This window comes from Peromyscus maniculatus, chromosome 20 (assembly GCF_049852395.1).
Source record: "Peromyscus maniculatus bairdii isolate BWxNUB_F1_BW_parent chromosome 20, HU_Pman_BW_mat_3.1, whole genome shotgun sequence".
Classification (NCBI taxonomy): domain Eukaryota; kingdom Metazoa; phylum Chordata; class Mammalia; order Rodentia; family Cricetidae; genus Peromyscus; species Peromyscus maniculatus.
In genome coordinates this window covers 60,903,590-60,930,442 of record NC_134871.1, presented here as the reverse complement: position 1 = coordinate 60,930,442, position 26,853 = coordinate 60,903,590, and the positions used below count along the sequence as shown (strand labels likewise).

The window sequence follows — 26,853 nt, the reverse complement described above, 5'->3', positions numbered from 1 at the left end:
ACTGGACCAGGCCCTCTGCATAAACGAGATGGTTGTGAAGCTTGATTTGCTTAAGGGCCCCCTGGCAGTCGGATTAGGATCCATCCCTGGTGCATGAACAGGCCTTTTGGAGCCCACTACCTATGGTGGGACACCTTGCACAGGCTTGATGCAGGGGGAGGGGCTTGGACCTGCCTCAACTGAGTCTACCAGGCTCTGTGGGCTCCCCATGGGAGACTTTGCCTTGTTGGAGGAGGGAATGGAGGGTGGGTTGGGGGGGGTGAAAGTGAGAGGGGCGGGGGGAGGGAGTAGAGGGGGATCCGTGATTGGTATGTAAAATAAGAAAATTCTTTAATAAAGAAAGGTGTAGTTACAAGTGCAATTGCACAGGTATCTCATGGGTACTTTGCTCCCTCCCTGCAGGCATTGCTTCCATGACCGTGCCCGTGTACATCGCAGAGGTTTCTCCACCCAACCTGAGAGGTCGACTGGTCACCATTAATACCCTCTTCATCACAGGGGGACAGTTCTTTGCAAGTGTCGTTGATGGAGCCTTCAGTTACCTGCAGAAGGATGGATGGAGGTGTGTGAATAGTTCTTATCTTGAATTCAAAGAAACTACAACTTTGAGGCACTGGAAAAAAATCGAGATACCTTGAATCATTGTAGCTAACTTGTAAGTAGGTGGCATTCAGCAAAATTGAAAGCAGTCAAGAAATACATATTTATTTTAATGATAGACAAGGAACCTTCCATTAAGAATTGATATTTTCAGAAGACTTGTTTTTCTAAAGCGTTTAGGTGATACTTTTCATACTCTGTATAATCTTTTACACATATAATAATGTGATAAATATATGTGGAGTTTTTGAGTTATATATGTGACTGACAGGCTGTTCATAAACTGCAGATATAGCTTCTTTTTTGGGTCTAGGAAGCTACATTCTCCTCTGAAAGAAACAGTATTTAAAAGTGCAGATTTAATCATATGAAAAGGTATCTATATAAAAATAAAATACGAAATTATTCCTTGATCATAATTTGAATCAAAATAAATGAGAAAGATAATACAAAGATAAACATTAAAACTAAATACGTGAAGCATATTTACAAAGACAAATTTGTGTTAAAGCTTAAAGATGAGGGCACAGGATTTTCCTTCATTGTTTTATAGTGTTTGAAACAACAGATTCATGTACGTATTCTAGGAAAGTGTTACTAAAAGGCACACCAGGCTATGCAGTATTGTTGAACTTGTTTTGTGCCATTGCTTCTTATAACAAGTGCTCTTTTAGCACGGACCATGTAAGTTCTGTAGGAATGGTGACTGAGAGTCGGGCCCTTGCCTCTACAGTATTTGCAATGTTGAAGCAGCTCAAAGAGGTGGTTCCAGTGTGCTGGAGACAGGGGGACCTGGACTGCTCTCCAAGCAGTACCATAAGCCCCGTGGCTTAGGATAAGCTGTGAAAAGGCTTTAGAAGTCACATGACGTCAGTGAGAGTCAGCCTCTCTCAAGACGTCCTAAACCAAACACAGAGTTGGAATAAAAATCTGCTACTCCGATTTCTCCTGGCAGTCTCTACAGACATAGCGATTGCTGGGAAATTGCAGCGGAAGCTTCAGTCTTCTTTTCTACTCTGTAGATGAAAAGGAGAGGAAGCTTGGTGGTAACACTGTTTTAATCTGGCGTTTCTAGTTTTTATTTGAGACTTACAAGTCAGTGCTTACATGGACATATGCATCTCCAAGTCATCTATTGCATTTTGGTAAACTTCTGTTGTGACCAATCATAGATACAGATTGAAATATATAATGTCTATAGTATTTAGGCCACATTCCTACTGAAAGACTAACCACTCAATATTGTTTTTAGTAGTGGTTAAGACAGCAAGGAGGTCATCAAGTCAAATGTTTAGGAGTGTGGTGCACTTCTGGAAAGGTGGCATCGCTGGGGCAAACCTCAGTCCCCTTAAAAGTGGGTGATAAAATCCCAGCCCCAAATCCAAATCTGTCTTCTATTGCTCTTTTATTACCTGAAGATGTGGGACAAATCATGTGATCCCTCTGAGCTTAATTTCTTCCCCCAAACAATGTGAGAGCAAAAACAACAACAACAAAAAACTTGGCCGAGCAGTGGTGGTGCACGTCTTATTCCCAGCACTCAGGAGGCAGAGCCAGGTGGATCTCTGTGAGTTCGAGGCCAGCCTGGTCTACAGCGTGAGATCCAGGACAAACACTGAAACTACACAGAGAAACCCTGTCTCGGAAAACTAAAACAAAACAAAACAAAACAAAAAAAAAACTCTTAATTTTGTGAGATCATTGTAGAAAGAAAAATATTTTATGCCTAACATATTCCTAACTAACATCTGACCCAGTGCTTGGTAAAAAGTAGGCCCTTCATAGATGAACTTCTTAGTTATCTACTGTTCTGATGCATGAGTACCACTGTCAGTATGTTGTAAGCAAAGCTAAAGGAAAATGAACACTGTGATCTGTATTTGCTTGCTGCTGAGGGTGGGGCATAGGGTGATAGGGAACCCCGGAGAGGGAAGACTACTATAACTGCTATGAGTACATAATCCTAGCCCCAAATCCAAGTCAGTCCTCTACTGTTCATTCATTACCTACAGATCTGGGGAAAATTATGTGGTCCTTCTGAACTTAATTTCTCCCCCAAAATGTGGGAAGAAATTGACCATACCCTATGCTATGGGCACATGAGGTAGCAAGTAGTTGTGAGACCAGCTGAATTCCTAGGACCATCAGCTGGATGTGGAGACATCTCTTTTAAACAGAAAAATGATAGGTGAACTATAATTGTGTTTTTCATTATTTTCTATTTTTGAGATTATAATATATTCACATCATTTCTCCCTTCTCTTCCCTCCTTCCAAATGCTCCCATATATCCCTCCTTGCTCTCTTTCAAATTCATGGCCTCATTTTTTTCATAAATTGTTGTTACACATGTGTGTATATGTGTCCATTACTAAATATATAAATACAACCTGCTCAGTCTATGTAATGTTACTTGCATATATATTTTCATAGCTGACCATTTAATATTAAGTAACTAATGGGTGTGCTCTTCCCTGGGGAAGACATTTTTCCCAGTCTTGGTATTCCTGAGTTATCTGTAATTCTTTATTTAGGGAGGGTTGCAGCCTCATGAGCTTTTTCCCATCCTCTTTTATTTATTGGTGTCATCTTTCTGCAGTCAGATTTAGGAGTCTCTGTTGGTGAGACTTTGTAGTTTCTGACTTTCATGGGAGACACAATCTCACAGAAAACTCTGTCTTTGGCTCTTACACTTGGTCTGCTCCTCTTCAGCAATGACTCCTGAGCCTTACATGGAGGGATTGGGTTGCAGATTTATCAGTTGGGACAGAGTTTCACAAGTCTGCATTTCGACTGGTTGTGGTTTTTCTGTAATGGTTTTCATCTTTTGCAAAGAGAACTTTCCTTGATGACGGGTGGGGATAACACTTTCCTGTAGGTATAAGGACAGATGTTTAGAATGTAGTTGGGAACCATACTGGTTTAGTAAAGTAACAGTTGCAGGTTCATATTGGTGAAATTATTAAGGCCACTCCACGTAGTTAAAAGGGAGGTTTATTTTGTGGGGTAACTTACAAGTGAATGGATAGTTTACAGAGTCTGGGAAAGGCGTGGTGCAGTCTGGCCCGTGTTCTCTGGAGAACTTTGCTCGATCTACCTCCAGCGTCCTGGGTCCAGGAACTCAGAGAGCCCGCACATCTGGAACCCGGGTCTTCAGCATCCTCTCTCAGCCCCGCCTTGTAGTCATGACCATTACCAAAGCCTCAATGGGGGTTGGAGCTTCCAGGTCAAAGCTATAATAGCTACCTACTACAGGTTCTCCTCCAAGATCCATGACATCACTAGCCCTGGATCATTGGTTAGATTTCCAGTATCAGGCATGGTTTCCCTCTTTTTGAATGTCATGTTGTTTACTGACAAGGTATATGTGCCACTACTGCATTCTGGGAATTATTGTGTTGTCTTGGTCATTGTAGTTTATGGATCTCATAGCTGAATAGAACTGTTGGCTGCTTCCCTCCTTTGGAAGCTTGCATGACGCCTTCTGGTACCATAAGAGCTAGTCCTCAGGGAGGAGACTTTCAGGTCAGATCCAGCTTGTGTCCTCTGGGCCCTGTGTCTGAAATTCATGGTGCCCTCAGCAATAGGGACTTAAGGGCAATAGCAATAGCTTAAAATGTTTTAGAAATCGCTTGCATGATCCTGACCAGTGTTACAATGTTTATGCCTGATGTTGGGGTATTTGTTGGCTAGTCTTTGGCTCTTGGAGGGAACATTGTTTATGCAAATGGGAAAATGTCATCTATGCTATATAAACTCTGTCAATCAGAGCCAGTCACACCCAGTCAAGGAAAAGTGGGAGGAGCAAGGGAGGGGCGTTAGCCATCTGGGAATTTAGTAGTGGCAGTAGAAGGTTAGTCTGCAATGGGGATGGATAGAACTTTAAATCCACTGTGGCATAGCTCTTTCTTTTAAAAAATTTTAGTTATCCATTGCTTTAAGAACATAGTAAGTTTGATTTTGTTTGTCTGCAAGTCTCAGATAATTTTTTAACATGTTTTTATTATTCTACTTTATGAGTATGAGTGTTTGCCTGTATGTATGTTTGTGTACTACATGCATGCATGGGGCTCATAGAGGCCAGAGAGTAATACTGGATTCACTGGAACTGGAGTTACAGATGGGTGTAAGCTGCAATACAGGTACTAAGAATTGAACCTGGGTCCTCTGAAAGAGTAGCCAGTGCTCTTAATCTCAGAGCCATCTCTCTGGCCCCTTAAAGAATTTTTTGAAGAAACTAATTGTACTGGTGAAGTGGTGAGCTCCCCTCTCTTCCAGAATCACTTATACTTTTAGCAGTTTTAAAAAACTCATCAGTGAGATGTTATTTGGATGTTAATAAGAATGTTATTTGTATATCATTTGAAAGGTAATGCTTTCTGAAAACAAATTCATGCTCAAGGAGTGTTCTTATAATTGGTGATAATTAGTAAGGAAATAATAGAGTGTGAGTTGATCTCTATCTTAAAATCATTCCATTACCATTTTGACAAAAATGAATTTGGAACACACATATTAATTATGGGTTAATAGCTTGATTAAAATTATAAATCTGAATGCTGAAGATGTCTATAGTGTGCTATTGATACAATTAAGATATGAGACATAAATAAAGATATTCTAGTATAACAAGGAGTATAGTTGAAGGCTTACTTTCATGGTGTGAATTGGTTAATCTAAGGTCTCATATCCTCATGTAGCTGATAATTTCAGCAATGGTGTTATTGTATGGATTGAATGAGTGAATAGCTATGAAAATCTTAAGAACTCCTAAATGATACTAGATATTGCTTGCTGTTATTTTCGGAAAGTGTTAACTTCAGCCTCTATATCCATCTAATCCTACTAATAAAAATCACTCTCACCTTCAGCTCTCTGAGTTTCCCCAAGTGAAAAGTAAATGAAGGTTGACAATGGCAAGAGAGGTTTATAGAAGACAAATCTCCCTGAAGAAGACCATTCTACACCATGGACAGGGTGTAAAAATCTGTTGATGGCCAGAACATAGAGTTTCTTGAATGACAATTACTGTACAATGTCACCATGGTAGATCTGCTTCTATATATTTGTCCACACTTGTGGGATAACTCATCCCTAGCAGGTCTGAGGCCCAGCCCAGTAAAAAAGATACTTTCTGAGAGCAAGTCTCGGTCTGCCTAAGGGCCTTAGCAACAGTAGCTGAAACAGGATCTGGAGATGACCTGGACCAATGAGAGACAGCCATGTTACACCAGCAGATGCATATTCATCAGACCTCTGACCCCAGGGATGGGTAGAGGCTATATAAGGCTTGCCTCTAACTGAATAAACTGAGCTTGCTATTTTGACGTTTCCCGGAGTCTGTGTCATTGACTCTGCACCTATTTGACCCCGTCCCCCATAGGGAACAACAGCAAGGACCCTGCTACACACACTTATGGACTACACTCCTTCGAGAGTGAACTATGCATAATGTTGACAGTCCATACAGTTGATACACTGCTTATATGAATGTGCCACATGGATGGGGGATGTTGATAACAAGGGAAGAAGCATGTGTGGAGAGAAAGGGTATGTGGGAAATCCTTGTACCTTCTCATCCATTTTAAGATGACAATAGCAAAGACAGGGGCATTGAATGGAATTATGTACTTGTGATTTGTACACATAGTACGTGGTAAACTAACAGATGACTCGTTCTTTTTTCCTTAGAACAACCACTAGAATATATGAAAGCAACAGCTAAAAAGCCCTTAGGAGGATTAATATAGAATACTTAAAATAGTTTGATCTATAGAAATGTGAGGTAGTAAAAACACAGGAGTAATAACAGATGGGGCGGATGGAAAGCACATAACTAAACAGTGCACTTAAAATGTAGCTTTAGCAAAGTAACTCTTATATTAGCTGTTGAAACAATATATCTAAAAGTATAAAAGCTATCACTGTATAACCAAATAAGGACACAAATATACCTTGCCTAAAAGATGAATGTTTTATGCTTTAGATAAAGAAATCAAAAGATGGGACCATAATCATAGAAATAAGGTGCTGTGATATTAGTAGAGTGGACTTAAAATGGTGTCAGTAGAGATTAGGGTGGTTCGTCATGATCAAAGAGCCCATTCGCCAGAAGCACCAGTAATGATAGAAATGTGGAAGACCAGATGGAAGCTTCAAGATATAGACATCGGAAGATAGTGGGTGCTTGTTGCCTCGCAGAATGCATGTCCATAGTGGGATAGAGATGCATACTTCAAAATGACAAAATGGGCAAAAATATTTGTTTTATCCCATTAAAATTAGTAGAATGGGAAAATAGGCAAATCTTGATCCTATTTGGAGATTTTTAAATATTTTATTATCAAAGGATAGAACAATTAAATAAAAGTAGGTAACATATTATAGAAGTAATGCAACACCATTAAGTTCCTTGCCTTTTGATTGACTTTTGACTGCCACACTCAACAAAATTATATATATATAATTTATCAAGTTTCTATCAGATTTTCTTTAGCAAACATTGGCTAAGTGCTGAGTATTCATGTTCATACGATTTTTAATAAATAAATTATAATACATGTTTAGACTGTGTCCTCCCATTACTAAATTAGAAATTAATAGCAATAAAAGAGCCAAGAAAGTCCCAAATATTTGGAAATTGAAGCAATATGTTCTAAATAATCTATAGATCTGTAGTGGTGTGAATAAGAATGGCTTCTATAGGTTTTTATGTTTGAATACTTCCTCCCTATTTGGACTTTTCGGGGAAGGATTAGAATTGTAGCCTTGTTGGAGGAGGTGTATCACTGGGGACAGGCTTTGAGTTTTCAAAGGACGAACACCATTCCCAGTGTCTCTTTCTGCCTCCTACTTCAGTCAGGATGCAAACCGAAGTTGTTCTCACTGCCCGTGCTGTGTTCTGTCGTGGTGGACTCGAACCCTGAAAAGTCCTAAGCCCAAATTAAACACCCGCATTTATAAGTTGCTTTGGTCATGGTGTTTTAGCAGAGCAATAGAAAAGTAACTAAGACATGTTCTAAGGAAAGTCAGCAGAAAATAAAATGTATTCAAGCAGGTGATGCAGCTATAGTATATGAAAACATGTAGCTTTAAATGGGGATCGTAGAGAAAGGCGTGAAGTCATGTTCCAACTTTCATGTGAAGAAACTGAAAAGTGGCAAGCGTGATGGTGCACACATTTAATCCCAGCACTGAGAGGCAGGGGCAGGGCCAGGGGCAGGGGCAGGGGTAGAGGCAGGGACAGGGGCAGGGGCAGGGGCAGGGGCAGGGGCAGGGGTAGAGGCAGAGGCAGAGGCAGGGGCAGGCAGATCTCTAGTCAGTCCTAGGCTAGACATTCTGCATAGTGAGGGCCAGACCATAGGGAGACCCTGTCAGAGGAGGAGGAGGAGGAGGAAGAGGAAGAGGAAGAGGAAGAGGAAGAGGAAGAGGAGGAGGGAGATAATTGTTGAAGTTGTTAGACTCAAAAGTAAGGATTGGAACAGTAAAGCAAGCAGAAGATATAATAATAGAAGGGCAATATTCTGTGAGATTAATAAAATTAATGAGGTGGCTGTGACTCATTTTACTAAGAAAAAAAGATAAAAGCTTGTATTATTAATGCCAAGAATAAAAGAGGGTGTGCCATCCCTCTGGATGGTATAATACCATTACAATTTTATAAACAGTAACTTCAACAAGTTAGAATTGGCATGGTACTGAACAGTCATACTTTATCAAAAATGCACACCAGCTAAAATGGAAAATAAAAAATTCCTTGCATTTCTAGATACATGGAAGTATGGCTCTTCACCCACCAGCCAGATAATTTCACTGGCAAGTTCTAGAAAAGATGGAAGGAGGTGTGTATCTCTTAGTCAGGGTTGCAGGTAGGCACACATTCCTTCAATGAACTACATCCCAGCCCATGTTAGTGAAGAATAAGACTTGCTGCCTAAAAGAGAGAGACACAAAGTAGCCTGTGCTCCATGGTTCTCCTTGAGGTTCATCAGCAGGAAACTAAGTCCCAGGCACATGAACCTTACCAGCCATTGACCGTGACTGTGATGGCCAACTGGCAAAGGGTGAGTGTAAAGGAAGCTTCTGGAGTGGTAGAAATGTTCTGGTCTGGTCTGGTGGTTACAGAGTGCACTCATTTCCTGATTAGTCATGCAGAGTATCTTGCAAGGGTTTGATCCCAAGGAGAAACATTACTGTGAGCCTCATACTGGGTCCATCACGCTCTTCCATTTTTATACTGGCCATTGGATTTATTTTTATCTTTCTAAGACAGGACCTTGGGCTTATTATTATTATGCATTATATTACATTATGTATTATATTATTATTTTTGTTGTTGTTCAGTTGTCTCCACACTCTGAAGTTCTGAATTTATAGATGTGTGCCAAATGTCTGACTTTACCACAAAAACAGCTTCCATAGAAGTAAATCTTCTGACACTTGTCCTTTTTAAAAGCCCTATCATGCAATTAAATTGTCTTATTTTGTTCAAAATTTCTAGTATGTGGGCTCTATGAAGCAAGGGGTATTTGTTTATCATTACCACACATCCCATCTGTAATCTCTAGTTTTAAACTTTGTGTGGAAGATTCTCAGAGGCTAGGAGGAATCAATCAATCAATCAATCAATCAATCAATCAATCTCTGTCTGTCTGTCTGTCTCTCTCTCTCTCTCTCTCTCTCACACACACACACACACACACACACACACACACACACACACACACACACAAACATGAGAGAGACAGATAGAGAAAAAGACATACAGAGAGAGTTGTTAGATGCGGAGTTCTCATAGAAACAATCCTATACTAATTTGGTAGAAGTCTTCATGTACTTTGCCATTTAGTTTAAAACTAACATGTACATAATGCCTCATTGATTTAAACAGTGTCAGTCTCTTTCTGTCAGAGTATGTGTAAATAACATTTTCCAAGCCACTAAATACTGATATAAAGTTACTTTTAGGGTTTTTTTTCCCTATAAATCAAGCACAGATTTATTTATTTATTTGGTGGTGTTTGTTTTATAAAGAATCTTTCTTGAGTTAGCACAAATGTTGCTCATTTGCTGATTACAAATCAGTGGGAAATAAATTGAAATATTCAAAGTGTGACACGTGGAAACTTTTTCTTTATGCAGCCCTCTTCCCAACCCTTGTGTCGTGATTAGCTAACGTGATTATCTATGTGTCAATCATCATTGATGATCTTCTGCGTGGTCTTTGTTGACAAAGGAGAGTTAAGTTAATGCACCAAAATCTCAGTTTGGCAACTTCCTTATTTTAAAAATGTATGATTTATTTTTAAATTACGTGTATGGTGTATGTGTATGGGGAGGAGGCCAGAAGAAGATGTTGGATCTCCTGGAGTTGGAGTTATGAGCAACTCTGAGCCTTCTGATATGGGAGGAACCAAACTCAGGACCTCCGCAAGAATAGGAGCATTCCTAATGAGTGGGCCATTTCTCTAGCCCACCTTTCTTGTTTTAATTACTTACTGTTAAAATGGAGTGGTGAGACACTAATTCTGTAATGTATAGTATATCAGGTGACCAAAACCAGGGTCATCTTTTTGACGGTGTTATTATGCAGATGTTTTCCCACTGGTATATGATAGAGTACTTTCAGTAAACAGACCATACATACATACAGTTGCCGCTTAAGTATGTGAGAAGTTAAGATGAAAGGCCGCAGCCACAGGAACACTGAGTAACTAGCTCTGAATGCAGAGCTGCTGGGACACTATTCCTGGTGTGGTCTGAGGGGTCTGGAGTTATCCACTCTGCTTTCTGCTGGCAACCATTAACTAGAAAGTTTATTTTCAGATTTATGCAGCATTGCATCATTGCTGATTAGGTTTGTTTGCTACGCTTGGTGATGAGCCTAGTTCTTGGGCCTTCATATACATTCAGAAGAATTTTTTTTTTGTCAGATAAACATTGACTATTGACTCAGAGAGAACACAAAAAATCCTGGCATAGCATTCTAAGCCAACATAAATCTTCATTCAGTAGATTTCAAAGAATCTACTGATTCTAATAGCAGACTCTTTATTTTCAGTGAAAAGAAACAAAAATGTTTGCTGTTATTTGTGAAAGCCTGCCAATTTGGAAGCATACAGGCTCAAGGGTAGTGTGTGAACCGTTATGTGGAGCACCATGAAGCCCACAAAAACTAAGGAGCTTTTGAGAATAAAACATAGACAGCCTCTGATTATTTATAATAGTCTTGTAATTTATTTGAGCCGTTCAGAGTGATCCAACATGGACTTGATTTGCTAATTAGCAGCAAATGGGTATAAACACAAAGTTCAAAAGAAACGGTTATAACTACAGATCTAATTTTGTGACTTGATTTTTTTTTTCAGTTTTATATAAACAGTACTGGATGTTATTAGATAATCTTTCTCAAGTCCTGGCTATGCTCAAGGCACACTTTCAAAGCCTGTCACTAAGGATTGTCTTAGAATTGCAAAAACCCATCAAGATTTTCTGTGGCTGTGAAAATAAATGGGAGAGGTCTGGAGTCTGCAGCTTTCAGAGAGTGTGTGAGCACACAGTTCCATGGAAGGGGGGCATGGTCGTTGGGGCTACAGCTGTAGCAGCAGGAGTTTGTGTCGGGCATATTGCGATTGCAGATGAGAAAACAGAGAGAGTCTTAGACTAGAATTTGGGGCTAGGCCAGTCATCTGCTTCTACCAATCCAATCTGCCAAAAGCCCCTTGGATGTGCCCCTCCATCTCACTCACCAGCGCCACCAGCTAGGGGCTAAGAGTTCATGCATGGACTTGTGAGAGATTTCATAGGCAAACCCTAACATTCATTCTGTCCTTGGCTTCTATGGGCTAAGGTCTGTCATCTTTAAAAGTCCCATTTGGTGTTTCAGTCTTAATCTCCAAAGTGAGGTTGATAATGCTAGCTATGTCCTAGGATTGTTGTGAAGATGGTCGGTACCCTAGATCTTGGATATAGTGTTTAGCACGTAGCTGGCATCCTTAGTTAGCTATTATTGCTGTTGTAAAGTGTTCCATGAACCAGCTGAGCATGTATGTTTAAGTAGATTTTCATGTATTTGGGACTGACAAAGAGCATGCTAATTAACCCACGGCCTAGTTCACAGAAGGGGGTGGCTACTGTGGACTACAGAATCCTGTGCCTGAAATGGCCTTTTGTCAGAAGATTCTGAAGTTGCACAGGCAGGATGCCTTGGAAGCAATGGTGCAGTTCTGTGATGGGCCTGTAAGATGACCGTGGCTGTGGCACATCTCATCAGCCGAGCCATTCTGGGGCGGCAGGGGCCCAGCAGTGACAGATTGGGGAGTCTCAGAGAATCAGCCTTTTGGAACTGAGAAGGAAGCTTACTTTGAGTGAGATGGGGCTGTTCTACTTGATCGACAACATCTGGAAGCATTGCAGCCTCAGAGGGTCTGCTCCATCCTTCATTTTCTGGTGGGCAGGTCGTGGTGGTACTGCTAGCCATGACACTGTTAATGTCAAGGTCTCTGTGTTTTAAAAGATATCTTACCATGATGCTAAGGATATTTTGAAGAGTTTCAGAACTCATCAATGCTCCCATCTTTTTTCTCCCCCTAGGGTCTGCCAGTTTTCCCTTATCAGTCTGTTGTACCTTTTTCCCTCCTCAAGATAAATGGCTTTTCCTTGAGATCTTGGATGTTTGTTGTTTATTTTTACCCCTGGGGTTTTAAAATGTTTAGATCTGTGGTTCTTGGACTCAACTGCACATTAGCACCACCCGGGGAGCGCTTTTAATGAAATAGAATTCTCTGGGCTCAGAGCCCAGACCAATTAATCACAACCTCGGGGGGAAGGTGGGGCATAGATACTGGTGTATTTAAACTGCCCCCTGGGGGATTCACATGTGAATTCTGGATTCAGAACCCTTGCTTTAGCTTATACTAATGAGGTTTCCTGGTCGCCAGGGGTTGCCTATGTTAGTTTTTTATCACAGGACTTCTTGTCATTCAGCTGGTTCCTGATTTCTGTGGATTTGGAAGATTGACAGCCTCTGATGCAGCTTAGTTAAGTTTATGGCTCTCTGCTTCTTTATCTTTGGTTGAATTTTTCATCAGTATAACAGCAGTCCTTCCCACTCACTGGTATGCATATCTTCAGAAGAATAATTTTCTCCCAGAGAAAGATACTGGATAGTTCTCCCTGCTGGAGATTGGGGGGAGATAGAGCTGTAGTAGATCAATGTGGAATTGCTCACAAGGTTAGGTACCCCAAGGAGGTGAAACATTTTAGCTGAGCAACCTCTTTGCTAAGTGAACCAGGAACTGCTTGTCACGTACCGCTCCCACCAGTGCGAGGGAATAGGACACTGTCCTGTGTGCACAGATAAGTAACTTGACCAGGGGAGTCTTGTGGATAGTGTACCTGAACTATGTTAACCAGCCTTTCAGTTCTGCTAACAAAATATTTGAGATAATTAACTTAAAAAAGAGAAATGGGTTTGGAGGTCTCGGTTCATGATCATCTAGCCGTTGCTTTTTTAGCATGGAATGGGACAGAAAGTGATGGTCAGAACCACATAGTGGCATATGGCAGGGACAGACGCTGACCTCTTGGCAGCTGAGAAGCACATAGACAGGAAGCAGCCCTTCCAAGGGCATGCTTCTAGGACCTAACCTATTTGCTTGTTGAGGAGAATAAGGTCCTCCAGCCTTGACTCCAGAACTTCTTTGCCTCTTGAAGGTTTCATCGCCACACAATAGCATAACCAGTTGCTGGCCTACATGTTTAGCGGGGCACTTAATAAAACCATAGTATGAAACAGGATCCAATCTGTTCTTGCTGTTTACATATCACAGCTACTACCCATCCTGTGCAGTAGGTTTCTACAGTCCTATGGATTTTCTTCTGCTAGAATATATCCTATCAGCAAGCATAGTTAAAATAGATTAAATGACTCCTTTCTTTTACTTTTAGAAAGTAGGTGGCCAATATCAGTGTGTACAGTATTTTTAGTTTTTCTGACTTGTCTTTGCAAAGAGAAAGACAGAGGGTGCAGCTCTCTGTCCTCCCGCTGTACAGGCTTAAGTGTTTTACACCAGGCTCTTGAAGTGTCCTATTCCAAAGGGCTCTGGGTCTAATGCATTCTGGCTTCCACAGCCCACTTATGCATGGGTTCATATTAAGTTTGCATCTCCCTTTTTGCTATCTTTTTTTCTCTCCTGTTTATTTATTTATAAAAAAATTATAAAGATATTATAATAGCAAGTAGCAAAGTACAGAGTATTATGTGTACATTTTGCATGTGAAGATGATACAGTTTCTATATTTATTTTTGCAGCTTTTTAGTCATTCCAAAGACAGAAAATGAAACAGGAAAGTTTTCACCTATGGGTGAATCTTATTTAATTCCTAACCCAGTATATTTAATATATACTAGAAGATTAAAAAGGCCATTTTTTAAAAAAAAAAATTGATAGTATAGGATAGCCACTTTTTTCTTGTTGCTTATTAGTTGTTTTATGCTATGGAATTGAACCCGAGGCTTTACTGCATATGTGCTCTGAACTGCTCTTCTAGCCCAACAGATCCTCTAAATTCTCTAAGAGAAGCTATAATTCCCATTTATTTACAGCAATACAGTGCTCACTTAAATAAGAAATTTGGTTGTATACATGTACATCTTAAGGAGAAATAGCCAAGCAAATATATTTATGTGAGTTGATCTCCCTAGTTCTCATCTGAAGACCGCTGCTTGAAGAGAGAGGATCTGATCACATCTAGAGTAACAGTGTTTTGTTCAGGAGGGTTACTGGGCAAGTAAGTTTGCAGAGCTAAATGATCTAGAAGACTTGCTGCATAAAATACTGCTACGTGAGTCTGCACATAGTTACTTTCTGTGGAATAACACAGAGGTTTCAGTGCATAGCTGTTAGCCTTTCAGTTCATAAAATGTTTACTAGATGACATCTATGTGCAAGAAGCTTCACTGCCAGTACTCTGCTAGTGAGGGAATGTGAAAATTAAGATGATAGACATCAAGGTGGAGCAGGATACCTAAACTGTGATAAAAAATATATATATCCCCTGAGAGCTGCACAGAGGCATTAAGTGTTGGTATAATCACACAGCATAGGCAGTAAAGCCTATGTCATCTGCTCCATCATTCATTCATAAATACTTTGTTCACTTTCTGTATCTTTGATGCAATCACACAACATAGGCATTAAAGTCTGTATCATCTATTCCATCACTCATTCATAAATACTTTGTTCACTCCCTGAATCTTACTTTTTTCTGATTCTACCTATAGGTTTATTGTGCAGCTTATAGTAAGCTTATTCTTAATACCCAATTATAATTTTCCTCTTCTGTTTTTAGAATTAAAACACAATTGCATAGAAAGCAGTTGCCTTACATCATGAGATCTCTCTCTGGGAGCCTTTAAATCGCTTTGCTATGGGTTTAGCGTGACTTAAAAGGTAGACTCTCTTTGTAAAGCACGTCAAATCAGAAGACCTTTCATTAAGCTGTAAATGTGGTTAGGGCTGCTTATGAGCATGAAGTGGCCTTCTCACATTTGTCATCATAAATCTGCCTTGGAATGTATGCATGGGATTTGTATCATCGGGAGACAGGAGGGTGTCCTGTATTCATGGAAATTCCACTTGCAGAGTCCTGGAAGTTTAACCCAGCTACTCTAGTTGGGGTCATTTAGAGGCCTTTCTGAAGAAGTCTTGGTATGGAGTTCTAGACTCATGCTATAATGTTTGTTCCTTCTTTAGTGAATTTTAACTACATGCTTATGTGGGGTTTTTTTTGATCATTTTTCAGTCAATAAGAGTAGACACTTAAAAGAAAATAATGGATAATTAAATTTTTTCTGTTTTTAGCTATTTGGTTACAATTATTTGTTTCTACCTCCATCTTCTCTGCTGTAAGCCATTTATTCCTTAATCACAGCAAACCTGATGCCTCACAGCAAAATTAAATAGGGGAATTACTTAAAAAAACAATTACTCAAAAAGCAGAAATAACTATTAAGGGAAAACTTGTTGCAAGGCATGATGGATATCTCTGTGATCCTAGCTCTTATGAGAGAGGGAAGGAGACCACAAGTTGTAGACCAGTATGGGCTACATATAGCAAGACCATATTTCAGACAGCAAAGCAAAACAAACAAAAACCGTTAACAAAACACAAAGGAAGCAATTTCAGGCACTTAGTCTCATGAAAAGTATACATTGTATCAGATAACTCTCAATCAGGGGTTAGTTCTCTGCTTTTGTGGCAACAGCACACCCTCGATACTACACTCTTCAGGAGGAAAGGTCTGTTTTGGCTCAGAGTTTTTGTGTCAAGGCAGGACATCATGACTACAGTTCATTGTGAAGGGACTTGATCACCTCATGGGTGCTAGGAGGCCAAAGGAGAGAGGAAAGGTCTGGGGTCCCCCAATAGCTCCCTTGAGAGAATTCCCCAGCCAACAGACTTTCTCCCACTAGCCCCCACTTCTTAAAGGTTTGCCCTCTCCCAATAGCAACATAGACTGGCAAAGAAGCCTTCAGCATGGAGCTTTGAGGAGACACCCTGACCATAGGAGCTCTGTTTTCACCTGCCTGGGAACTTATGCATGGAATTTGTATTGACAGGAGACACAGAGGTATTGCACTTCTGTTGTATATATTGGACATATTACATACGGAGGGCTGTCATGGTGCTTTGCATGATTTGTTTGATTTAGAATGTGGAAATATGATTATGATGTTTGCCTATTATTGCAAAATTATAATTTGTATGGAAGAAATTATTAGATTTTTCTCATTTTTCAGTTTCAGCACAGCATAAAGTAACAGTTCTTTTCTAGTGAATAAAATCTGATTAATAGTTATTAAATATCTCTGTGCTCCACACAAACATGAAATCCTGTGATGAGTGTATACTCAGTGCTGTTAGATTCTGTGGTGAGTGTGTGCTCAGTGTTGCTAGATCCAGAGCAGCAGTTTTGAACCTGTGGGTTGCCACCCCTTTGGCAAACCTCTAACTCCAAAAATATTTACATTACAACTCATAACAGTAGCAAGATTACATTTATGAAGTAGTCATGAAAATAATTTCATGGTTGGGGGGGGTCATCACAACATGAGGGCCTGTAGTAAAGGGTCGCAGCATCAGGAAGGTTGAGAATCACTGCTCTGGAGAGTGCTCACACAGTGTTTTTAGACGCTGGTAAGTAAGTGTGCAGTCACTGCTGTTAGACTCTGGAGTGAGTATGTACTCAGTGTTCTCAGGCTTTGTGGTAAGTGTGCACTGACTGTTGTTAGACTCTGGTGAGTGTGTACTCAGTAGTGTGTCCTCTTTTTATACCCTGGTGAATGAGTGAGCACTTAGTGCTGTTAGAATCTGGGGTGTGTACTCACTGCTGTTACACTCTTCGGCAAGTGTGCACTCAGAGCTGTTAGACTTTGGGGGAGTGCACACAGTGTATTTAGATTTTGGTGAATGACTGTACACACAGTGCTTTTAGATTCTGTGCTGTGTACTCAGTTCTGTTAGAATCTTAGGAGCGCAAATCAGTGTTTTTAGGCTCTGCACAATCAGTGCTGTTGAACTCCGTGGTAAGTGTGCACACCATGCTGTTAGAATCTAAGGAGTACACACTCAGTGTTTTTAGACTCTGGCGAGTGTGCACTCAGTTATATCAGACTCCAAGGTGTACACACTAAGTGTTTTTTGGACCCTGGCAAATGAGAACACACTAGTACTATTAGGCTCAGTGGTGAGTGTGTATTCAGTGCTGTTGGACCCTGGTGAGTGTGTATTCAGTGCTGTTGGACTCTTTTGTAAATATGTATCTTGTAGAATATGATTTTAATTAGGCAAAGATGTGTTACATTTGTTTCTGCTGCAGAATATTACTTTAACTGTGTAAAGGTGTGTTACATTTGTTTATGCTGCATTTGTTTAATGATGTAAGGCTGTGTGTTTAATTATGAAAAGATGTGTTGCATTTGTGTAATTATATAAAGATGTGTTGCATTTGTTTCACCTTGCCTGCCTAAGGCACCTGATTGCTCTAATAAAGAGCTGAATGGCCAAAAAGTAGGCAGGAGAAAGGATAGGCGGGGCAGGCCAGTAGAGAGAATAAACAGGAGGAGAAATCTAGGCTCGAGAGGAATGAAAGAAGACAACAAGGAGAAGGAGAGGAACATGCCAGGGACAAGAAGCCGGCAGCCTCCAGACAGACAGGCATAAGAAGCAGTGAACGTAAGATAGACAGAAAGAAGGTAAAAAGTCCCAAGGCAAAAGGTAGATAGACAGCTTAATTTAAGTTAAAAGAGCTAGCCAGGAATGAGCCTAATCTAGGACGAGCATTCATAACTAATAAGAAGTCTCTATGTCATGTTGGTGGCCCCAAATAAAAAGCCTGGTACATATGTGCTCAGTGCTGTTGGACTTCAGGGAGAGTCCACCCAGTGTTTATATTGGACTCAGTCATTTGAGGTTCTCTGGGGAGTATGCGACTCAATACCATCAGACTCCAGAGAGTGTGCACACTCTGTACTCTCAGGAATGTGTGTGGATTCTGCTGTCAAATTCTGTGCAAATGTGGACTCTGTGACGTCAGACTCTGTTGTGTGTACTCTGAGTGCCGTTAGACTTTGGGAAGTGTGCACACTCAGTGTTATACTCCTGTGAACGAGCACGGACTCAGTGCTGTTACATTCTGGGAAGTACCTGCTCCATGTATTTAGATTCCTATTTCGAATGAGCGAGCACTCGGGGCTGTTAGACTCTGTGGTAAGTGCGTCCTCAATGCTGTTCGATGCCACCGTGGATATATATGCTCAGTGCTCTTAGAACAATCTCACAAGGTCGGTATACTTCTTATTGCAGGTACATGTTGGGACTTGCAGCAATTCCAGCCGTTATACAGTTCCTTGGATTTCTCTTTTTGCCCGAAAGCCCTCGCTGGCTCATTCAGAAAGGGCAGACTCAGAAGGCCCGCAGAATTTTGTCTCAGATGCGTGGCAATCAGACTATTGATGAGGAGTATGACAGCATCAGAAACAGCATCGAGGAGGAGGAAAAGGAAGTCAGCGCAGGTAGGTGCACTTCCCACGGTATGAGGCAGAGAACTTCACTGTGCTTTATTCAGAAATTCAATTATCTTACTATTATTTAACATGGATTGATGCATATAAGCAAACAAAGGTAATACATTTAACTTTTAAAATAATGTAACAATTTATTAAAACTAATGAAAGCAATATAATAAGGCAATTGAGATACATTTTAGAGCAATAAAAAATTAGCATGCTCAATTTACTGTTTTCAAACTTGTATTTCAAATGTCTCAACTTTTATTTCATTCTGCATTCGTTGGCAGTTCGTATGGGCACACGTGTTATTTTTCATTCCTGAGAAAGTGACAAACACCCCTATGAAGGTGCTGGTGTTTGTCAAACACAAGTCTTATGTGTCATCAACTCCTGTTGCTCCCGTTTTTAATAGAGCTGAAGGTTACTTTTTCCCCACAGCATCCGATTTTGACACTGGCAGAAGAGTGGGCCGTGACTTAGCTTTGTGTGTGTTGAAGCACAGTCAGTCACCTCCTGCTGCAGCCTTCCTGCTCAGACCAGAGCCCCAACTGTGGCTGCATTTGTTCCTGAACACTGAAGCAAGCATCTTTTCCGTGTCTGGCTGGTGTCTCGAAAGAAACACCTCCGTGCAAAACAAGGAGACTTTCTTCACTAAATTATTTCCTTTAACTCTGTTCAACACCGTGTCCATTTTAAAAAGGACCATTTAAAAATATCTATTTAAATTACAAATAACTTTTTATTAAAAAATCTACTCTGAGTTCTCCCTGTAGTACCTCAAATGAAATATGAGGGTTTTTTTTTAAAAATATTGAAATCTATATGCTAATTCTATGTGATTGGACTGGAAACTGAGAGTATTGGGGCTATTGAATTAAATGCTGTGTAGAATTTATGTGTCTATTAACTAATTAAAAACTCTTCTAGAGGCAAGAATGTCACTGATTTTTTACTACAAACTATTATGTTTAAAAAATGTTTTTGGTCCAGTTTTGTTTTGGTTTTGAGACTGGGTTTCATAAAGCCCGTAGCCCACAAAGACCTAGAACTCGTTATTTAGCCTAGGGTGACATTGAACTCACCCATTATGTTGACCTTGAACTCTTGACGTTTCTGCTTATACCTCTTAAATGCTGGGAATGTGGGTACATACCCCTATGTATATATATGCCCAACTTGCACATAGCTTCCTTTTGATTGCTTGTAAATAGTTCTTCTTGAGTTGCTGACAGTACACACTAATTGAGTTTTATGACTACTGGGAATGTCTAAGGAAGGGGACTGTGTAGAAGCTTGTGACTCATGACTCCATAGGACTCTGTGACTGCAGTTAATTACACATGCTTGAGTTTTTGTCACTCCAGATAATTTTTCTGTGTGTGTGTGTGTGTGTGTGTGTGTGTGTGTGTGTGTGTGTATGTGTATATGTATACTTTTTTTTCTTGGTCATTTGAGTTTAAACCTAACCTTTAAAGCCAGTGGTTCTCAACCTGTGAGTCACAACCATCAGAAACTCATATTTCCAGTAGTCTTAGGAAACCACAACCATAAATTTATTTTCATTGCTACTTCATAACTGTAATTTTGCTACTGAGCAGTGCCTCAGTTCCTAAGACCATCAGAAATATGTTTTCCAATAGTTAAGAACCACTGCTTTAGGCTGAGTGCATAGCACACTAGTTCTCAACCTGTGGGTCATGACCCCTTTTGGAGCTGAATGACCCTTTCACAGGGGTCGCCTAAGACCATCAGAAAACACAGATATTCACCTTATAGTTCATACCAGTAGGAAAAATACAGTTATGAAGTACCAACAATATGATTTTATGGTTGGAGGGTCACCACAGCGTGAGGAACTGGAATTAAAGGGTCACAGCATTAGGAAGGGTGAGAACCACTGTTTACAGCACAATGGGAGATCATGTACCTAGCACACAGAAGACACTGACTTGAGCCTCTGATGTTCAGCCCCTCCAGAAGAAAAGACTTCCCTAAACCAAAAGTGTAGCTTCTTTGAGAAAAGTATGTACAAGGACTGTTCATCACACTCACTCGTTTTGTGGATGTGTGATGGGACCAGAAGAGAAAACATTTCCTTCAGGTCGTTGTCAGGCATTGTCATGAAAACACAGACTCTGCTATCACTGTGTTAGCAGCACAGCTGGTCTTCCAAGTCACTGTGGAATAGGACTGGATTATAGTGGAGTCTCCTCTCTCCTCCATGTGGTAGAACAGGTCAGCTTCCTTCACAGGGTTCAGTGTCTTGGGTCATTTCTCCATCATATTGGGAAGAATAACAACAGAAAAGGCAGTTTATGGGACAAGAAACAGAGACTTATGTTTGCCCATGTGTTCGACATCGTTCATACATCCTGTAGGAACACTGGAGAAATGACATTTGTTTGGAAAGCCACCTGGAGAGGGAGACAGGAAGATGGAAGTCAAACCCTGGCTCCATCCCAAACTTGTGCTCCTAAAGTTATCTTGGGAAAGACAGCGAAGCTCTGGTGTTTTTTAAGTACATGAAAGAGGACTGGTCTCTGATAGCTCTAAGATGTGAATGACTTAGCATTTTAGAGTTCTGTGGAGAATGCTTTCTGTTGATTGGAAAAGGCCCCGGAGCCAACTTTCATTCAAAGGGTTTTACTGCATGACACTGGAGGTGCAGGGGTGGCAGTAGACGAACCAGACAAGATTGTTGTCAATCTCTCCTGGAGGGTCAAATGACAATTAAAAAGTAACTCTTCGTTCACTACAAATGATGTAATTGTTTATGGGAAATAAACCCTGGACAAAAATACTAATAGAGGCCCTGAGAGGGGGCTACCTTAGGTCAGATGGTGGGGCAAGCCCCTGAAGATGTGCAATTGGAGAAGAGTGATGGGGCCATCTGCATCATTAAATGAGCCAGACTGATGGTAGTCCTTTTTTTTTTTCCTTCGTAGCTGAGAATTGCACCCAGGGCCTTGTGCTTGCTAGGCAGGCGCTCTACCACCGAGCTAAATCCCCAACAATTGATGGTAGTTCTAAAGGGTATCTAAGTTTTCAGACTTTCTGGGAGAGTCAGACTATGCCTCTATCCCCAGATTGCTTTGAAACAATTCTGAATTAGTAGAGATAAGGATAATTGCTTTTAAAGCAAATCCAACGACAAATCAATTGTCAAGAATTATCTCATCATTTTTGTTGCATATCTCTTATGACTTGTTTTCTTATTTTATTTCATGGCACAGATGTGTACCAAGTCATGAGTTAAATACACAACCCAGATAGGAGCTTCGGAGAGACCAAGGCAATTGTTTCAAGTAGTGACTGGCAGGCTGTTCCACTTAGCTTCAAAATTGTAGAGAGGTAGGCATGTAAGGTCTGTATATTACACACAAAGATGCAGCTATGTTAAGTTCAAAATTCATTTGTATTTGTTTGACTTTAGAAATTAACAGAAGTTTTCACTCTACTTTGTAATATAAAATTTTATTTGATATTTTAAATGCATTTTTCTAAACACCAACCATACATTTTAAATGGCTTTGTGTGCTTACCATCCCATGTCTGTGCATCCCATACATGACTCGAAGAGTTGGTGTTTCTTGTTTGGGCAAGTGTGTTCGTTGGGGTGTTGGAAGTAAGGTGTGAGTGGGGTTCTTGTACTTTACAGAGTGTAAGAAAGTTAAAATATGTCTGGGACTTTAATTTATAAACTAACACCTTTCCCCCATAACATGGAACATACAACCAGCCAACAAAGATTGAATTCCTTGGAAGGCAATGTTTCAAAAATAAAGGACATATATTTATGTATGTATTTAGTGTGTGTATATATATGAGTGTGTGCATGCCACTGTGTGTGTGTGTGTGTGTGTGTGTGTGTGTGTGTGTGTGTGTGTGTGTGAAGACAAGTGGGAATCATTTCTCCTTTTCTACCATGTTTGTCCCAAGGATCAAACTCAGCTTGCCAAGCTTGGTAGCAAGTGCCTTCACTCGCTTACTTACCTGGAAGGCAGTTTTAAGGAAGAATTTCGAGTGTTGAATGCTGTCTGCCACCTTGTCTCATGGGCTCTGGTGACTAAGTTCCATGTCCGTGTGTTTGACTGGAGGATAGGAAGTGTATTCCTGGGAGGTGGTGAAGGAATGCAGAGCTGGCAGTGCTGTTCTGTGGCTACAGCAGCCTCTGAGTTCTTACACAGGAGCCACATGGGCTTCCAGAGGCTCTGCCAGGAAAGATTGAGTGGGTATCAAGGTGGAATCAGAGGGTGGAACAAGGAATGTGTAAAAGGAAAGGCTTCCTTTTCTACAGAAACATACAAATTGTGAGGAGCATACTATTCTAGGAAGCCATGAAAGGTCATGGGTGGTGGAGAAAGGTGGTTGTCGGGATAGCTTCAGTTCTGGACAGATAGAGAGGGAGCTGAAGTAGACAGCTGCTGGAGACCTTCGGGTAGGAGATAGTGTGCTTCTACAGCTCTGTGGAATCGTTTGTGACATAGGTTTAGTCTTCAGGATGTGGCCCCCATGTTAAAACAAATATATGAACTTTCTTTTACAACTAAGATTATGTAGCTCACCTAGATCCTAGATACTTCCAAAATAAATGTATTAAATAGGATACAAGCCAAAAAAATTAGCCTTGTACTTTGATTTTTTTTTTTTTTTTTTTTGGTTTTTCGAGACAGGGTTTCTCTGTGTAGCTTTGCGCCTTTCCCGGAACTCGCTTTGGAGACCAGGCTGGCCTCGAACTCACAGAGATCCGCCTGCCTCTGCCTCCCGAGTGCTGGGATTAAAGGCGAGCACCACCACCGCCCAGCTGCCTTGTACTTTGAACACTAAAATATTAATATAAGTAACTATGTGAGTGTAGTATATCTATTTTGTATGCTTGATAAGCATGACATCACATTTATTGATTTAGCCATCCATGTATTTATTTGCATTGCCAGAGATGGAACTCAAAGCTTCACATAGGCCAGCTAAGCACTAGCTGAGCCAAAACCTTAATATCAGTGTACATGGGAAGGAGCCCCTCAGGGTACTCTTCCAGGGTGAAATATGATGCAGGTTCGCCTGGTCCCTGTTGTAGGGAATCAGGTGATGCTGTGTCCAACTTACCTCCAAAACATTCAAGCCAACTAGATTTTAATTTTATCTGTCTGTGAACTCATTGAAACAGTGAATGTTGGCTGAGTGTTTTGCTTTTGGTGGGGGAGTCTAGTCTCTAGCCTAGAAAGGAAGAATGTGGTGGGAAGGGACATTTATTCTGCAGCTCCCCTTGAGTTCATTTTGATTTCTCTCCAGCTTTTTGGGGTCATGATTACCGTGTCAGGAGCAGATGGCTCCATCTCTCTCTCTCTCTTTTTCTCTGGTAATTTTGCAGTTAGGTCATAAGTCTTCCTGTAAATCATTTTCTTTTTCAGTGAATTGATGTTGTGCATGGCCATTTTAGCAATTCATATTTTACAGAGATATTTGCAGGGAGGGCCAGAATCATAGCTTGATAGAAATCCTTCCCTAGCTTCTTTAGAAATCCAATCTTGAACGATGACCTTGAGGTGAAAGGCTCCTTGCAGTTGTCAACGGTTGCCCCGAGAGGAAAGCAGTCCTCCCTGCAAAATGGTCATAGGTTGCATACATTACATAAATTGAAACAAATGTTGACAGTTTCCTAGGAAGATGACCCTTGACTTTCTGCATATTGGTAGTGATGACAGTTCTGTAACTAAAATTCTGTGACTAAAATTGATTGTCTCAATATTGCTGAACTGTCAAGGCCTCTTGACTGTTACATGCACCCTTCATGGTAAAGCATGCTCTGGAACAGAAGGAAGGTACTGCTGTCCTGCCACTGAAGGACCTGGGGCAGTGCATGGAGTTATATCAAATTGGCTTTCTTAGTCATGGTGACGGATTTAAGAAGCTGTTTCATTGAGTGCTGCTTTAAATAAATGTTGCATTGATTTTTCTAAAACCCCAAAGGGCCTTTAAACTCTATGAAGAATGGAATCATTCTTAGTTTTACATTAAAATGTCATTGACTCCTCTGTTACGAGGGATGACAAGCAGCAGAGGTCTTCCACCTACACACTTGTAGAAGGAAATCTTTGTGATGACCTCTAGGCCTTTCAGCCACTTCTCTTCATTTGTATTGAAATCCAGTGTTTCAGTATGTGGCTAGGGAACTCATAAAAGCTGTATATTTGTTTTCTTGCTACATTATATGTAAATCTACATCTTCTAAGAAGAAAATCCATGCTAAAAGGGCTTAGTATCACCCCCCCACACCCACACACCCACACATCAATTCATTGTGAAGTGCACACTGTTTTTAAATTGTCTGCATTTAAACCAAAGAAGAAGCAATCCCCCAGAGGACAGGCATTTCAAAAGAATTCTGCTTCAGGGTAGTTCCTTTACAGGTTAGCTTCAATCCATTCCATACAGCTAAAAGCCTGATTTATAAATTACATATCTATATTACACACACACACACACACACACACACACACACACACACACACACACACACACACGAGGAACACAAATGTTTCCACTGCCACCAGGCTTCAGTGCTTGTAATCCGCATGTTCTGCACTATCTGAGGAAATCCCACTGATCTTTAGTATCAGACATTATCAAATACTGAAGAAGAGGAGGAGGAGAAAAGAAATTCATTTGTTACTTCATATTTTAAATTCAGTTTGTATTTGGGATCCAGGAATTCAAATGCTACCTGTTTTCTCATTCTCTGATTATACTTCACAAGGCCTCTTAGCTCTTGATCTCCAGGGGCATCTTCTGTCCGGATCCCATTGGGAACATAACCACAGATGCATGCTTCACTTTAGTTACTTATCGGTGCCTATATTCCTTGAAGTGTTCAAAAATGAGGTATGTGCTTGTCAGGATGAAGAAAAACTTAGGTTTATGAAGCTAAAACTATAATCAATTGTTATAGGGACTCTTTACAAAGTGCCTTTGAAATGGCTTCCACTACACATCTCTTAGGTAAAATCACTTCAAAACTCTTCATGTTAGAGAGCTAAATATAATCCTTTTTCCCATGGTGTATGATGAACCACAGAGACTTTCAAATAAACTTTCATTGTTACTGTTATCATTACTATTATTATTGTTATTCCTTTTGTTTTGAGACAGGGTCTTGCTGTGTAGCCTAAGCTTTCCTCAAGCTCATGATGGTCCTGCCTCAGCCTCTGTAGAGACAGGGTTATAGGCATGTATCACCATGCCTGTCAAAATCAAACTCTGCTAACCAATGCTTTTTGTAGTACTATCTTCACATTCATTATTCATAGCCAAGAAGTCCTAGCATTAAATTGGTAGTAACTATTGCTGTTTACTAACTGCCTACTTCTACAAATGCCATAGGCATTTTTTTTCTATCTACAATTCTCATAAAAAAATCTTAAAAATTAGAGATGATGCCCTACGTTATGTTGAGAAATTAGAGATGGGTCTGAGCCCCACTCCCTCCCACTTACCTCCACAGCCTACATCTCTTGTATGTGTAAATACTGAAAGAAAAATAAAGTAGTGAATGGAAGGAGCATAGAATGCACCAGATTCCTTCGAGATGTCCTTTTCTAAAAAGAAGGATCCCAAACAGCTGTGAAAAACAGAAGCCCAACAGGCCAGCCATCTTCCATGTTGGTTGACAGAAGGATTCAGTTCAGTTCCTTCTCCCTCAGTAGAATTTCCCATCGGTTTCCTCTTTCTAACCCTTTCTATTATTGGGGGGCAGGGTTTAGGTCCATGGCATTACAGATACCAGTGTCTGCATGTTGCTTCTGGAATCTTCCTCTCTATCTAGTTTCCTCCATGGCTTTGAGAATTTGTTCACACACAGGGTGTGTACCCTTTCCCCACACACTTTGAAAGACCTCTTATGAGTCTTCACAGCCTGCCTGTGGCTTCCCAGGTGTGTTCTACTAGAGTCCAGACCCTTTAGTAGATGAGGAGAGAAGGAAGAAATGAGTGCCCCTTGGTGCTCGTGGAGGGGGAATTATGTGGGGTGGAAGAAGGCCAGCACAAATCATAAGATGGTTCAGACCCATGAACCCAACAAAAGACATGCCGTGATTGTGATGACTGTACATTTATATTAAATTTGAGAATAATGGCATTGTAGTAGTTTCCTATGTGCTAAGGACTTTGTATACCAATCTGCA

General features: G+C 40.6%; 1 protein-coding gene across 1 annotated transcript in view; it reads left to right on the top strand.

Moving 5' to 3' along the window:
• The window catches only part of Slc2a13 (solute carrier family 2 member 13), a 310,634-nt gene that overhangs the window by 63,961 nt on the left and 219,820 nt on the right, over positions 1-26,853 (top strand). Inside the window, exons 2-3 of the mRNA XM_042264530.2 lie at positions 403-562; positions 18,468-18,676. Of these exons, the coding sequence (XP_042120464.2) occupies positions 403-562; positions 18,468-18,676 (369 nt within the window). The remainder of the gene's footprint in view (positions 1-402; positions 563-18,467; positions 18,677-26,853) is intronic.